Source organism: Octopus bimaculoides, chromosome 10, assembly GCF_046866305.1.
Source record: "Octopus bimaculoides isolate indiv1 chromosome 10, ASM4686630v1, whole genome shotgun sequence".
Lineage (NCBI taxonomy): Eukaryota > Metazoa > Mollusca > Cephalopoda > Octopoda > Octopodidae > Octopus > Octopus bimaculoides.
This window is the reverse complement of record NC_142937.1, coordinates 964,235-981,244: the sequence shown is the minus strand read 5'-3', so window position 1 is coordinate 981,244 and position 17,010 is coordinate 964,235. Positions and strand designations below refer to the sequence as shown.

At 37.0% G+C, this 17,010-nt stretch overlaps 1 protein-coding gene across 1 annotated transcript in view; it reads left to right on the top strand.

Annotated features, from left to right (window-relative positions):
• The first annotated feature begins 4,066 nt into the window (after positions 1–4,066).
• The window catches only part of LOC106867290 (xaa-Pro aminopeptidase 1), a 67,492-nt gene continuing 54,548 nt past the window's right edge, over positions 4,067–17,010 (top strand). The window contains exon 1 of the mRNA XM_089358284.1: positions 4,067–4,221. Coding sequence (XP_089214410.1) covers positions 4,167–4,221 — 55 coding nt within the window. The 5' untranslated portion in view covers positions 4,067–4,166. The remainder of the gene's footprint in view (positions 4,222–17,010) is intronic.

Here is a 17,010-nt window from a genome sequence, read left to right as displayed (position 1 = left end):
AAATTTGTAAACGATTAACCACTGATACACACACACATTTCAATTCCCGAACGTAATACTAATACATCTGTTTGTTTTCTACATCACCTGTCTTCGTCTGTTTTTTTTTTTGTGAATTCTCCCTATATATATATATATATATATATATATATATATATATATATATATATTTCTCTATAATAATATACCTTTCTCTATTCCCGAGCGTTAAACTAATACATCCATTTGTTGTTTACACCACCTATCTTCGTCTGTTGTTTTTTTCATAAATTCTCCCATATATATATATATATATATATATATATATATATATATATATATATATATATATATAGAGAGAGAGAGAGAGAGAGAGAGAGAGAGAGAAACAATATGTTTTAAATCTCTGAGCGAGAGATAGTGATTATACTGCAGTAAAATTCTTGATATTGATTCGGTTATTGATATGGTGGCTTCGTATGTATCAAGTTTCCTCTCACAGCGGGATTCCCAGTAAAAGACACCTATTATAAGTTATTGAATCCCTTTGCTCAATGGTTCGCTCAATTTTAAAAGATTTTTGACAAATGTCAATAATTACAATTGATCCAATCTTAAAAAAAAAGATTCCATTTTTATTCGCAGATGAAAAAACATTTAATACTGCTTTCAAATTTTGGCACAACGCCAGCAATTTGGGGGGAGGGGTAAGTTGATTACATCGATCCCAGTACTGAACTGGTACTTATTTTACTGACTCCGAAAGGCAAAGTCGACTTCGGTGAATTTTGAACCCAGAACGTAAGGACTGACGAAACACCGTTAAGTATTTTGCCCAGAGTGTTAATGATTCTGCCAACTTGCCGCCCTAGAAACATTTAACATTCTCTGTACAAAGCATCAATATGGAAGAACACCTTTATTTGAAATGGAATCATTCTAAAACTCTTACTATTTTAAACATAAATTTTCCAGAATTGATAGTCTCGTCTACATCTCTCGGTTGATCCAATATATTCTTGATCTTCAGTAGTTACACACAAATATATCTTTTATCTTTTACTTGTTTCAGTCACTGGACTACAGTCTCAAACATGGATCAGCACAAATTAAGTAAGAAAACAGGAAAAATAATCCAGAATCCTTGTCCAGTAGCAGATCGATCCCAAAATCTAATCAGTTCGTGCCAGTCACGAGGCGAAAAATACATGAAAGTTTAGCTGTGTTGGAGTGGTTTTTGTGCTTGGTTGGATTGCGTTGTTGTGTCGAGGAGGAGTTGTTAATGTTTGTTTGTTTTTGTTGAAGTATTTTTTTTTTTTGAATTGTTTGTAAAACAATTATTGTTTTCCCCGGCGCGGGGAAGCCTTCATTATGGCTTTTGTTGAGAAGCCAAGAGAAGAGGAGGTGCATGAGCGAGGAGGAGGTGGAGAAATTGGTTGAAAAACAACTTAGTGATTCCGACGATGAATACCTGAGATTGAGAGAGAGAATAATGTCAGCTGCAACAAGAAAAAACCATTGAAACACCTAGCACACTAACGAAAGAAAAGGCAGAAGAAAAGAAAGAAAAGAATAAGAAGCTTGGCTTCGCTGCTGTCACAGGAGCCAAGGTTAAAAAAATAAATCTCAATAATGTGGAACAACATAAACAAATAACGTCAAGGGAGGGGCACAAAGTTAAAGTGGCCCCTCGAAAAAGTATTATTGAGGATTGAGAAAAAAAGACGTTGATATACAAGACGTACAAGGTGAAAGAAAAAAGAATCGACTATATGACAGAAGCAGAAATCGAAAAATGCCTAAAGCCAATATGGCATAAGGTGAAATACATAGCGAGAGGAAGGAGATACGATACTGTGGAGGTTAGAATGGAATCGGAAGAGGAAGATCGGTTCCTTTCTGTCGACCCCTTAAAAACGGACGAAATAGTTCTTCTACCCATATGCAATAACCATGGGGTGGATAATAAAACAACAATAAGAGGGTAATGGTTCCAATATTAGAATGAAAGTAAAAAAATTGAAATTAAAATAAAATATTATAATTTTGAAGAATAAAACAGAATAAATAAAATAAGATTTGGAAAAATATTAAATGAATTTTTAAAATTCGAAAATGGAATGTGGGCATTAAAGACAGACATTTCTCATTTACGAAAGATTAACAAGACTGGTCAAATCTATCTTAGATCTACCCACGTAAACGTTTAAACCTACAGGTAAACTATTTGGTTTACTTTTATTGCGAGGTTAAAAGAGTATGTTTATTGAAAGTGCGTTTGTTTAAAGAAGGTATAGTTTACTTTTCAAGTTATGCATCCACCCTGTATAGGGTGGTAAATTAGCAGATTCTTTAGATTGTCCGAGAGTTTACTTTCTGTTAATCTTTTCTACATTCAGAGTTCAAATCCTATCGAGATAAACTTTGTTCTCCATTTTTTTTTTGAGGTCGTTAGATAAAAAATTAAAAGATTAGAGTTAAGTCTTCTCTCTCTCTTTCTCTCTCTCTCTCTGTTTCTTACTTTTCTGGAAGAAATAGGCTATAGTCAAATCTGGTGAGGACTGATCTCCCAACCAGGTCTAAAATTCTGCTTGAGAATCACTGGCACGTCACAACGGTGCCTGTCCAACTTCATGAAGCAGTTGACGGCACAAAGCATGACGCAATATTGCATGATATATTTTTAATTATTTAATTAGCACATGAAATGTCTTGCAGATTAGTTTATTCAGTCCAGGTGAGTTCTAGTATGTATTGGGCAGAAAATTGGAATAATACCTCTGATGATAGTCTAAGAAAACAAGAAACTAGTTAGTTCAGTCCTAATATTTTTCACAGTCTATCTATCTATCTGTCTGTCCGTCTATCTATCTATCTATCTATCTATCTATCTATCTATCTATCTATCTATCTATCTATCTATCTGTCTGTCTATCTATCTATCTATCTATCTATCTATCTATCTATCTATCTATCTATCTACTCGACCTACTAGAAATAGAAACCAAATTTCTCTCAGCTCACGGCATACCGTTTTCAATAGAGAATTGCACAGTTGATAGTACCTGGTGTGCATGATGGAATGGTCACAACTGGGAACGTTTGGTCTTCAACAGACTCGCAGATACACACGCGTTTGTGGGGATGGTGTTATTATTGTTGCTGGTATTGCTGGTAATATAAATTGTAGTAGTAGTTGTGGTGGTAGTGGTGGCGGTAGTAGTAGTAGTAGTAGGTGTAGTAGTAGCAGTAGCAGTGATGCTAGTGCTTGTGGTGGTAATATTAGTGGCTAAACTACCGGTGGTGGTAGTGGTGGAGGTGGCGATAGCGTAGTATGTCGGTTGTATATTGGTAGTAGTAGTAGAGGTGGTGGTGATGGTGTTGCTGATATACTAATAGCAGTAGTGGTGGTGGTAATGGTAAATGCAGTGCTAGAATGGTGGCGGCGATGGTGATAGTAGAGGTTGTGGTGGTTGCGGTGGTGGCAGTGGTTGTGGCGGGTGGTATTGCTCCCGCTGGTAGCGATACTGATAGTGATGGTGGTGACGGCGATGGTGCGGCTGCGGAGGCGGTGGTGGCGGGGGGGGGGGTTAAGCAATACTGATTGTGATGGTGGTGGTAATAGCAGCAGCAGCAGCAGCAGCAGTAGTAGTAGTAGTAGTAGTAGTAGTAGTAGCGGTGATGTTGGTGGTGGGGTGGTGGTGGTGAAAAGATAACATGTATGCTGTGTGTGTATGCATGTATGTATGTATGTGTGTGTGTATGTAATGCATGTATTAAAGTCCTATTTTAACCACACAAAACGCACCTGTTTGAAAAACACATCTTGGTACACTTTGAATTATTTTGCTTGTTATTCATTGTTTTGTTTCTTTATTTTTCTACTTCTTTTTCGTATTCAAATTTTTCTGCTTTATTTGTTTTATTGTTCGTTTCTGTGCCTCCTCCTCCTCCTCCTCCTCCTCCTCCTCCTCCTCCTCCTCCTCCTCCTATTCCTCCTTTCATTTTTTTCTGTCATTTTATCTATTTCTTTATTTGTTTATTATCATTATTTTTAGTTTTCTTTTTTTGCTGCTGGTTGCGTTACATTCATCTGTTGTTTATTGCTGTTGTTTCGTTCGGAAGCATTTATTTCGACCGACACACAACGACTTGCTCGCTAAAAGGAGTAAGAAAAGAGCATTAGGATGGATCCCTATAAACTATGGACTTTACTATGTGTACTGGGTTTCTCCCGAACAGGTAAAATCTGGTTTTGTTTATTTTAGAATTTTCTCACTATTTATCTCAGTAATAAGTATCATATATATATATATATATATATATATATATATATATATATATATATATATATATATATATATATATGTATGTATGTATGTATTTATGTGTCTTTGTGACTGTTTTTGTCTCCTACCATCGCTTGGCAACCGATGTTGGTCTGTTTATGTCCCCGTAACTTTAAAGTTCGGCAAAAAAAGAACGATAGAATAAGTACCAGGCTTACAGGGAATAGCCTTCGACTAAAAGGGAAAGAAAATCTTTCAAAGCGGTGCTCCAGCATGGCCGCAGTAAAATGACTGAAACAACTAAAAGAACGAAAGGAATAAAAACAATATATCTTTTATTCTTTTATTTGTTTCAGTCATTTGACTGCGGCCATGCTGGAGCACTGCCACGCAGTGGGACTAAACACGGAACCGTGTTGCTGGGATGCAAACTTCTTACCACCCGGCACGCTTTATATATAACATCTGATACATACACGATTTAAATGCAAGCTACTATTTTGTTCATCCTCCAAGTAACGGAACAATACACACACACACACACACACACACACACATTGAAAAGTCCCTGTACTTTTTATTAATATTATCCAAGACAGCGATCTGGAGGAATCGTTAACATGCTTCGCCGCCATTTCGTTCGTTCAAAGTTTAAATTCCACGAAGGTCGACTTTGCCTTACATTCTTTTTTTTGGGGGGGGGGGGGGGGGGTTCTGCAGGCAGAAGCATTACTTTGCCTGCTTGAACGCTAGGGCCGACTGTCGGATGTGGTCGGAGCCGACTCAACCCATCCCGGGTGGATACCACAAGTGCAAATAAGTAGTTGTATGTATGCAAATAAAACCCGTCCAAGGGCAGAGGAACTCATGAGCAGGCAACAGAAATCCAACAATGAATACATATGTATATATTGTTTATATATTTTTATTTATATTTTAGAATTTTATTTTATATTTTTTTTAATACATTTATGTGTACATATGTTTTTATGTACATTTTATTTATTATCATTTTTTTACATTCCTTTTTATATTTATTTTTATATCTTATATTCTCTCTCTCTCTATATATATATATATATGAGTGTGTATGTGTGTTTGCTGAGCTACCAAACTCTCAACTCATTTGTAAATCAAGCCATACCATCACTACTTCTGATCTGCGACCTAGTCTGCATCTAACAAGTGGCACACTGTGCCTCAGTAAAGGTTTTGCTTTCTAGGTGGAGAGAGTGGGTTTCATCCAACACAAACAAATTCCAATTTAAACTATCTCATAATGCAAGTTGTTCAGTAACAACATGAAGACAAATCAAATCCTACAGCGACGAAGTAATGGCGACTGGCACAGGTAGAGAAAGTCACTGGAGATCTCCCTAGTTTGAGCATTGCACGTATGGTGATAAGAAGCAGACGGCCGTTCTTTGAATCCTATGTGAACAATTTCACAGTCCGTGTCCTCTTCTTAAAAAAGTAGCCTATTTAGGATGGCACTGCTTTCCCTTGTGTAGGGAGAGAGATAGAAAAAAGGTACCCTAAAAACTGCTTGCTCACTCATTTTTGTCATTATACTGCGAATGAATTTTTATTCTTTATTAGTAATGATATTGTACATAAACTAGAATCTGTACCAAGTGAAATTAATGATCGTCTTATATTATTGCGAATTCCAACTAGCCTAGAAAAATATGCTACACTAGTAAGTGCATGCGCACCAACACTTGGTTCTACAGATGGAGCTAAAGAGAAGTTCTATTCTGGTTTACGAATGTTATTCAACCGAACTGTCAGTCAATCAAGACATTTTTCTTTTGAGAGATTTTAATGCCCGTGTTGGATCAGATTACCTTTCTTGGCCAAATATTCTTGGTAAGCATGGTCTTCGCAAAATGAACTCAAATAGACTCCTACTACCATCCATGTGCAGTGATTTTATACTTTCTATCAACAATACATTTTATGGGTAGTCCAATACAAACAAAATATCCTAGATCAAATCATGGTCATTTGATTGACTATGGGATTGTTCGAATCCGAGATACAAGTGATGTTAAATTAACACGTTCTTTCTATAAGGCAGAATGCTGGTCCGACCATGCTGTGGTTTGTAGTACGATGAAAAAAGGACTAGAGCCGGTTATAAAACAAAATCGTAAAAAGTTCATAAGGAGATTTGATATTTCAGATCTCAAAGTAGATAACAAAGATATTCTCGCTCAAACATTTAATGAAAAGTCACATAATGTTAGAATCACTGAAAATATAGAACAATCATAGGATCGATTTAGAGATATTATTTGTGAGTTATCCAGAGAAGTTCTTGGGCTTTCATGCTGTAAAAACCAAGATTGGCTTAATGAAAATGATGAGCTTATAAATGAACAGCTTCGAGTAATGTACAGACTTCCCAATAAATGGATTGCAGATAAGAACACTGCTAGAAAGAAAAAGCTTTACAAACCTGCCAAAAACTCTGTTCAAACTAAACTCCGAAAAATGGAGCAACAGTGGTGTGAACAAAATAATCAGCCGGCAATCATGACTAGAATGGTTTTTATCAAAATCTAAAGAGGGTATTCGGTCCAAGTAAAGAATGGTGCTTTACAGTTCTTTCTACAGAAGGGATTCTTCTCAGAGATCCTAATGACATATTGAAACACTGAGTGGAACATTTTAAAGATGTACTCAACAGAGATACAAATGCAGACATGAACTCAATCAATAATATCCCCCGAAAACTGGTGATTGACTCTCTTGCATTGGGTCGTTTGGATGAAGTGAAAGTGATTATAAAATGATTGACAAACGGTAAAGATTCAAGAGTGAATGAGCTTATAGCCCGAATGTGGCAAATAAGAAGTGTCCCTTAACAATTTAAAGATGCAACGATTGCACACCTACATAAGTATAACGGTAATAATTGTAAATGTGACAACCATCGTGACATATCGCTGCTCTCTGTTGCAGGTAAAATCCTCTCGGGTCACCTTAAACAGTATTAGTTGATTTTTGTCTCTCCAGAGAGTTATTGTGGGTTTAGGTCAGGTTGAGGGACAGTGGATATGATATTCAGTTAACGACAAGTTCAGGGGAGCACAATAAAGACCTCTATGTGGTATTTGTTGACCTTACAAAAGCCTCTGACACTGTATGTCGGAAGGCTTTGTAGAAAGATTTAACAAAGCTCGGGATTCCCCAGCAAATGATAAATGTCGTAGTGTCCCTACTTAAATATATGAAGGCGTCCGTTCTCTCAAATGGCAGTAAATCTCAGACTTTCTAGATGTTAAAATGGTATAAAACAAAGTTGTGTTTTGGCACCAATATTATCTTCACGGTTTTTTGCCGTAATACTGGATTGTGCTTTTCTGATGTTTCTCGATTGTAGGACAACTGCAGGCATCTTCAACCAACAGCGTTTCAAAGCAAGGACTAAAGTTGCATCTCAGACAGTAAGAGATTGTTTGCAGATGATTGTGCCCTGGTTGCTCATTCACTTGAAGATATCCGGCATATCATCCATAAATTTGCAGCCAGATCTTTTGGCTTAACTTTCAGCATAAAATATATTGAACTGTTGTATCAGTCACGTCCTGGTACCCAGCTTGTTTGTTGAAAGCAAAGCTCTGAAAACCGTTGATGCATTCACATATTTAGGTTCTACATTACTAAGCGATACTAAACTCGATAGGAAGGTCCAATCCCGTATTAGAAAGGTCAATTCGGTTTTTCGGAAGCTTTATGATCGTCTTTGAAATGTTCATGATGTCTTAGTAAGGTCAAAAACTGACATGTACAAGTTAGTTGTTCTAACAACTCTTTTACGGAGCAGAGACCTGAACATCTTATCGTAAGCACATCAGTCAGCTAAACAATCTTCATATGAGATGTTTTAGACAAACATACAAGGCTGAATGGGATGATAGAGTGAAGAAGAGCAGTGTCCTAGAAATGTGTGGAAAAGTTTGGTTCAGAGGCTTTCTTGGTTAAGTCTCAAATGCGATGATGTGGACATGAATAGTGGTCGAATGCCAAAACAAATCTTTTATGGTCAGTTTGTAATTTCACGACGCCCTGTAAGTTGGTCACTTATACGGTAAAAGGACAAATTAGGGGATAATTTGAAACACCTGAGTATTAGCAAAGAAACCTTTGAGAATCTTGCGAGAAACTGTGCAGACTGGAGGAGAGGGTACTTTTTCCAGCTTCAAAATTTCGAAACCTCAAAGGATACTTCCTCAAGCACAGTTATGGTAAAATAAGAAATGGAAGCAACAGAATAAGTCTTCCCGCAAACTACCATTGTCCACATTGTGATTTCTTAGCGAGATCACGTGCTGATTTAATAAGTCATGTTCATATCCATATTGTTTTTGGTGGAATGCGGACTCACATGAGGAATCATCAAATGAAGTGAATGAATTGTAGACACCTAGGAATATCAGTAACAATAAGGTGTGTTGTTGATAGTCTGTTTGGTTGCATTCTTTTTTTAAACTTCTCGCTGACACTCATATGTCTTCTTCGACGGGAGAGTCCGGCATATATTGGGTTGGCAAGAAAGTAATTTCGGTTTTTTAATGTGAAATAAAAGTAATTTTGTTTTTCATACAAAGAATGAACTTTAATCAATTATATATTTTGCATTTTGTTGACTTTTACCACCTTTCTGGCAACCTCCTGATTCTGCTCTCATAGAACTACTGGTCCTTAGCCAAAAAAAAGTGAAGCAGGTGCGATTTCGGGTCATCATTATTATTGAAAGTTTTACCATTCAAAGAATTTTACAAACTTCGAAGTAAATGCTAATCTGATGGCGCAAGGTCAGGGCTATATGGTGGATGGGATATCACTTCCCAACCAAGATCCAATACTTTTTCACGAGTCACCAAAGACGTGTGTGGTCTACTGTTGTCATGGTGGAACACGATTCCTTTACGATTTACAATTCTGGCCGTTTTTTTTTAATGCTTCCTCCAGTTTCATTAGTTGTTGACAGTAAACATCTGAATTGATCGTTTGGTTCCTTAGAAGCCGCTCCAAATACACAACACCTTAGTAATCCCACCCAAATTGACAGCATGACCTTTTTTTGATGCAATTCAGCTTTCGATGTGGTTTATGCTGGTTCATTACGCTTGGACCATGTTCGTTTTCGATTGATGCTATTGTAGACAATCTATGTTTCATCACTAGTGATGATTCATTTCCAAAAAGGTCGATTTCATTGCATTTGAGATGCATATCGCAAAAATTGATAAGTCGTATTAAGTGAATGCATTTCTTTCAATTTATGTGGAACCCAAATATCTAGCTTTTTAACGCGTCCAAGACATTTTAAATGATTTTCAATTGTTGTGTGTGATACATTTAGCCTCTCTGCTATCTCACGTACAGTTATATGACAATCAGATTCAATTATGGTTTTGATTCGGTTATCATCAACTTCAGTTGGTCGACTAGAACGTTGGTCAACTTTGAGTGAAAAATCTCCAGAAGGGAATTTTTAAAACCATTTCTGACATGTGTATTCTGTTAAGGAATCAACCCCATAAACTTCACATATCTCTTTGTGAGTCTCAGCAGCTTTCTTGACTTTACGGAAATAAAAAAGCAAAATATGGCGAAAATGTTCGTTTTTGCACTCCATGTTAAAATTGACACTGAACTAGCAGCTGTAAACAAAATTACGCGCAATTTGCTTCTAAAGTAAACTAAAGTAACGGCTATCAAATGACAAAAGGAAAAATTATAACATTGACAAAAGTCATTTAAAAAATGATATTATTATCGCTAGCTGGCCACGTACCGTCAAAAATGACGGCTAATTGTAGTATTTTATATATAAACTAGACTACCCGTGACCCGTTGGGTCATCAGTCAAGTCTGAGTTTCCCAACAACGGAGTTTTGTTTCTTGGGTTGTTTTTCTTTCCCTAGTTATTTTGCATGCTTTCAAAGAATTTGTTATCGAAATCACGCGTAAACGGCTCCTTTCCCCAGAAAAAGAAAGATTTTGGCTGCTATTTCTTGCACACCCTGCTACCACGTAACAGGTATTTCGGGTCCTTTATCGCAAATAGTTGTTGTGTAGTAGCAGGGCGTGCTAGAAATAGCAGCCAAATCTTTGGAGCTGAGATACGTTGAATGCACTCGAAAATGTCTTTTAATGGTATTCCCTTGGGGCGATCTTTTGCTTTGATTCTCAGAACTGGCATCCGGATCAGCTAGTTTTGTTCGTTAATTTGTGTGTGTGTGTGTATGTGTGAGAGAGAGGGGGGAGAGAATGCCACTTACACATACATCAGAACACACACGTTCACTCATTCACTCTCTCTCTCTCTCTCACACACACACACACACACATGCACACGTACGTACATAAAGATGTACGCATATGAATTCACTCTGTCTTTCTCTCTCTCTCTCTCTCTCTCTCTCTCTTTCTCTCTCTCTCTCTCTCTCTCTCTCTCTCTCTCTGTCTCTGTCTCTCTCTCTCTCTTTCTCTTTCACACACACGTCCATTTCATATACACGTACATACATCTTTCACTTTAAAACAAAAGTAAATAAATATAATTTTTTTACGGAAATTAACGAACTGTTTAAAGAACGCTAAAATATAAATACTTACTGCACAAACAACTTATATTTTTGAAATCACATTCTGTAAAAAATATTTCTAAATGATTAAAATATTGTTTACTTCAAAAAGTCGAGGTATATTTTTTTCTTAGAGAGCGTGAAGACTATGTATGTGTATATGTAACAGATAGCGGACATGTGTTTGTGTTGATTGACACGCCATAACATTCATTATATGTGTGTGTATTCTGTATGTGTGTATGTGTGTTGACGTCACAGAAGCCATGTTTATTCGTCAAGAAATAACAAACAAAAATTGTGTTTAATCGTTTTCGTTAATAAATAGAGGTTCAAATATCACATAAATTTGTACTGCATTGCCGAAGGTAGGTATGAAAAGATATATTCTCAAACAATTAAGATAAAATATAGTATTTCTGAGATATTTCGTGTATACAGAAACATCTCTAGCGTTTTAGTTTTATGAAGATAAGGTACAAAATAAGGTACATAATATCACAGATACAAACATTCACATACTTCCATTGTACACGCACACACATATGCATATATACTCACACAGAGTTGAAACGCTGTTTGATTTTTCTTTTCAGCGTTGAATTTTTACCATCCCACTTCCATTGCACACACACACACACACACACACACACACACACACACACACACACACACACACACACACACACACACACACAAGCATTCACATGACTCTCTTTTACATACACACACTTATACATACACACACTTATACTCACGCAGAGTTGAAATGCCGTTCGATGTTTTTCCCCCGTAGAACTTCCATCATCTCACAACCAAGTTTGCCATCACCCCTTCCTTTCTTATTCATCTATCACCCCTTCCTTTCTCGTTCATACGTTGTGACGGAGAAATACACAAGAGTATTATTATAGTAGAAGATATGGATGGTAAATCAAATTAATACGCTTGTCAATGTTCACATACATTCACATACTTCACTTGCACACACACACACACACACACACACACACAAACATTCATATACCTCCCTTTTACATACTCACACATATACTCACACAGAGTTGAAACGCTAATTTTTCCCCCTTCCTTCGTTATTCATCTATCACCCCTTCCTTTCTCATTCCTATGTTGTGACGAACAAAAACACAAGAGTATTATTATAGCAGGGACAAATATATATACACAAATATATAAAAACACTACGCTCATTATTATATTAGGAGATTATTTGAAGAGCATGGATTAATGGTTAAGCTGTTGGACTCATAATTGTAAGATTATGGTTTCGAGTCCTGGACTGAGCAATGCATTGTGTTCGTTAGCAAAACACTTCATTTCATGTTGCTCCTGTCCACTCAGTCCCGTCCAAGTGTGGGGAGATGTATATGCCACAGAAACCGGAAACCTCCCTTCTGATTCTATATAACTCGTGATGAGATGTATCATATATATATATATATATATATATATATATATATATATATATATATATATATATATATATATATATATATATATAGTTCTCCAAGCTGCTATCCCGGAGAGTGGGATCTTTATATTCATATTAAGTGTGTGTGTATGTGTGTGTGTGTGTGTGTGTTCTACCGAAAGTAGCAAAAGTAGACATAACATCTTTTTTATTAACTGGTGTAGTTCAAATTGTCCAGGTTGGTAGAGTAACTTCTCCATACGAAAGAGCTGCTACTTCACAGAGTTTCCATTATAAGCGATGCATTTGTGCCACCGTTGATCCCCATTCTTGCATCCTCTGTGAAAAGAAATAAAAAAACATGAGATGCGCACTGTTGCACCCCACTTTACAACCCCTCCACCTGGTCTGTATCATCCAATCCTTGTCTCTGAAGAGTGTCCTTTATTGAACCGAACATGCGGAAGCTGGACGGCACCAGATCCGAGCTGCATGGTGGCTGGAGAACCATTGATCAAGACCCGTTTGCCGAGTGTCGCCTTTGTTGCTAAAGATGTGTTTGGTCGCGTATTGTCATGGTAAACGTGGATAGTTTTCAGATTTCTGTTCGGTGTCTTCCGCCTCATGGATTCTTTAAATTTACAGAGACTCGGTGAACGTGGTTCATTGTGGAGACACATTCCAGAAAAATCAATGAAAATGACGCTGTTGTCAACCCCTCCAAAAAGCCACTTCTTAGATGCTGAACTTCTTAGACGCTGAACTTCTTAGACGCTGGGGGAGAGGTGTAATGCCATTCCATGAATTGCGACTTTGATTCTGGATTACAAAATATTGTAGCATTTCATACCCTGTCATGAGATGTGGGGAAAATACGTTTTCATTGGAATCATACGCTTCCTGCAAACCAGAGCAGATTTCCACTCTTGTCCCATTCAAATTGGGTTTTGGGCTCCCTAAATTCCAAGTGGCTGTGTCTTTTTTGGTGGGGAAGGAACCTATCAAATATTCGTGGGACCCTTTTCTGTATTCCAGGCCCCGGGCCGCTGTATCATCTGAATCCTCTTTTCATAGCCCCCGGGCTTGCTGTGAGAAAAAACTACATGCTAAGGTGAAAGTAAGACTATAAATAATCTTTATTAGTTCATTTAACATTAAATTTTATAGGGCAAGCATACAAACACACATACATACATACATACATACATACATACATACATACATACATACATACATACATACATTATACTTGTAATTATTGGGTCCCTAGGATATGTAACACAATGCCTAAATACAAATCTTGAGAAATCATGCCTCTCAAAACCAGAAAGGAAAAAGCTAATTCTAAGATTACAGATCCAATCCATCACTGGAACTGTAAAAATCTGTAGAACTTTTCAGAAGTTTAGCATTTAAATATATATGAGCATGTCTAGATATGCAACTATATGCACGAGAATACATCCATAAAACAAAACATACGAATCTGCACACATGCATGCATACATACATACATACAGACATACATACATGCATGCATACATACATACAATGATGTTGAAATTCCAATGAAGGGGCCTTGGATCTAGGTTAGAAACTGGCTCTTTCTCTATCAGCAAAAAATCTTGAAATAAAACTGAACTATGACATACATACATATATACATGCATACATACATATATACATACATACATACATACATACATACATACATATGTATATACATGTGTGTGTGTCCCAAAGTTTAAGCACCTAAATCGAAAATTGGAAAATAAGCTAGTTGATTTCTTTTGCATGCAAAAATATGCATTTTTAGAAGAAATTACGAGGAAACAAAGTTTCGGGATACGGATAGAAAGCACTAAACTATAATTATTAAAAAAAGACAAGTTTTTTTCCGGCTAGAATTCTTTTTAAAAATCGTCCAGAAAAATATAGCGTATTCTCCGATGTTAAGGAAATTCAACGTTATGAAAGAAACAGTTAAGCCCATATTTGAAGCAGAAAATTTTAAAACAGTAATTTTTAAAACAAAAGTTATTGGATTTTATCATCATAAACGTAACTCTAATCCCTGATCACTGCCAGGATTTTTTTCCTAACTCCTTTGAATTATGCATATTGTCGCATATTCAAAGGGATTATTTCCCTCCATTTTCCATACTGAAATTTTTCTGTTTTAGATTTTAAAACTGCCGGATAACCGTGTGCGTGAGTAAAGTAGTTGTATAGCTGAACAGTCAGTTAAAGAGATATTTATCACATTTTTTGGAAGGAAATATACAGAGGAAATTCAGCATAGTCATGGTTTGAGCTCGGAATTTCAAAGAACTAACTACTACCGTGAGATGTCCGCCACTTCATTACTCCACAGTTTTAAACATTACAATGGAATTTATATAGAAAACAGATTGACTTCAATCGCTTAGACACATGATCGAATTACGTACGACTTGAATACTGGGTAGTGGTAGAAGACCGAGCATTTACAAAATATTTATTAGCAACAGAGGCAGTATTAATAAGCTTACGTTTTACAAATTTTTTAAGAAGCTCACTAGCTAATCGCGATACCAGCGCCTATTCTGGCACTGTCATTCTATATATTACTGGTAAGGAGACGAATAGCTGCTACCTTTAGCGGTCGAGTGTCCATCTTTGACAAGACCAAAGAAAGTCGAAATCATGTGATCTGATGGTCTCAGCGCTGGAGGTGACGGGAGATTTATCGCCTCGCTAGCGATATAAACAAGAGTGCATTTTGCACCAAAAGCCAAATTGAGAGTTTTTCTCATGGTATACCGCAGAACAGTTTGTTCTAACAGGAAATCGACGTTTAAGTGAGGATGAATATTATATCTGAGTATTTACATTGAAGCATGTTTATTCGGTAAGCAAAGATATCTAAGGTTCTATTTCTGCGAAGAAGTTTCGCGTTTGAAACTCTGTCCCAGTACTTCATGATTACAACTAAATATTGTTTTTATTTGATCCTAAATTGCTTGTGTGTTGAGTGTATGTGTTTCAAGGTTTATTATGTATAGATATTTTACGAGCTAACATTGTACATATATAGGCATATATGAATACCCTGTCTGTTTAATTTCGTGGACAGAAAATTGTGGAATCAACAAGATTTGCTTCAATTCTTGTAATGGGATTTCATCAGTATCTATCCACGAACACAGCATTTACTCCACCCGGTATTACTAACGGCTTAACCCTTTAGCATTCTTATTACTCAGTCAAATGTAATGTTTATTTATTCACGTTGTTTTGAAGTAAGCATGCATTATCTTGGAGCTTTGAGATTTCAATGATGCGATTGTTTATTTTTTAGGATAGGTGTGAGAGATCAGATCTGGCATGTTAGATGTTAAATCAGACCTAGCATGTAAATGCTAAATAGTTAAGGGAATGAAGTAGACCAGGTGTAGGCAACCTTTTATGAGAAGCGGGCCGCATGAAACATGGCTCATCATTAGGTGGGCCGCACGACTAAAAATATTTCAAGTAAATTTTTTGTAACCATTAAAGGAAATCTATTTTCGGATGGCCCGATGCAACATGTTCTTAGAAGGCTTTCCTCGGACTTTTACAATGGTGGTTTGCTCTTGCTTTCTTCCATTCATCCATCTTCCATCTTCTCCGCCCACTATTCCTGGAAGGATCGTTGAGGTAGAATCCTCAGTCTCTTGCTCCATAGGGTTCTATCAGAAGCAACCGTTATTTAAAAATGCCCGGGAAGATTTCCAAGCTGAATAACTGGGACTATGGATTATTATCCAACCATCTCGTTCTTTGTCTATCCCCGGTTGGCACGGATTGAAGAATTTGTCTTGCGATCCTTTTCTTCGATGTTCTAATCCCATGTCCGTAGTACCGGAGCAGTGACCTCTCAATGCGAAGAAGCAGCAGCTCGACCTGGAGAGCTTCGTTTTCTTCTGGGATTCATTTTTCTTTTTTGTTTTTTTGCTACAATAGTAATTGAACTTGTAACTTATTGACAGCTAGATGGACTGAGCTGTTTCCTGCAGACAGGACGCTAATTTCTGGCTATTCGGCTTGATGTGCGCTGCCTTGCCGATAAAATAGTCCATAGTGACGGTTTTCATCTACTAAATTTCAGTCCTAATGCGCAACACTTTGGATAAGGTGATTCCTGATCCGAATCTATATTACAAGACATTTGTACAAGACGAAATGCAATGGGACTGAACCCGTGTCAGTTGGTTATATAGTGGACCACACAAGTTATGTCGGCATAAACACAGGAGGGATTTCAGTTGAATTTAAGCAGCCGCTGTATTTTTTGTGGCATTTTCTTGTACCCGTTAGCGCAAAGTCGAGCGTGAGAGAACGTATGTCACCTTTGCCCTTATTGAGATATTAAATCGCAGCCGCGAGGAAACGAAATCAAATAACGAATCAGATTAGATCTGTCCCTTTCTCTTTCTTTTTCTTTTTCACTCATTTTCTCTGTGTCCATCCTCTCTGTCTGTCTGTCTAACTCTCTCTCTCTCTCTCTCTCTCTCTCTCTCTCTCTCTCTCTCTCTATATATATATATATATATATATATATATATATATATATATATATATATATCCTCTCTCTCTCTCTCTCTCTCTCTTACCTTCTTCCCAACACTTCCTCTCTCTGTGTCTCACTGTTTCTCTCCTTCTCTCATTCATACGCTCTCTGTCGCTC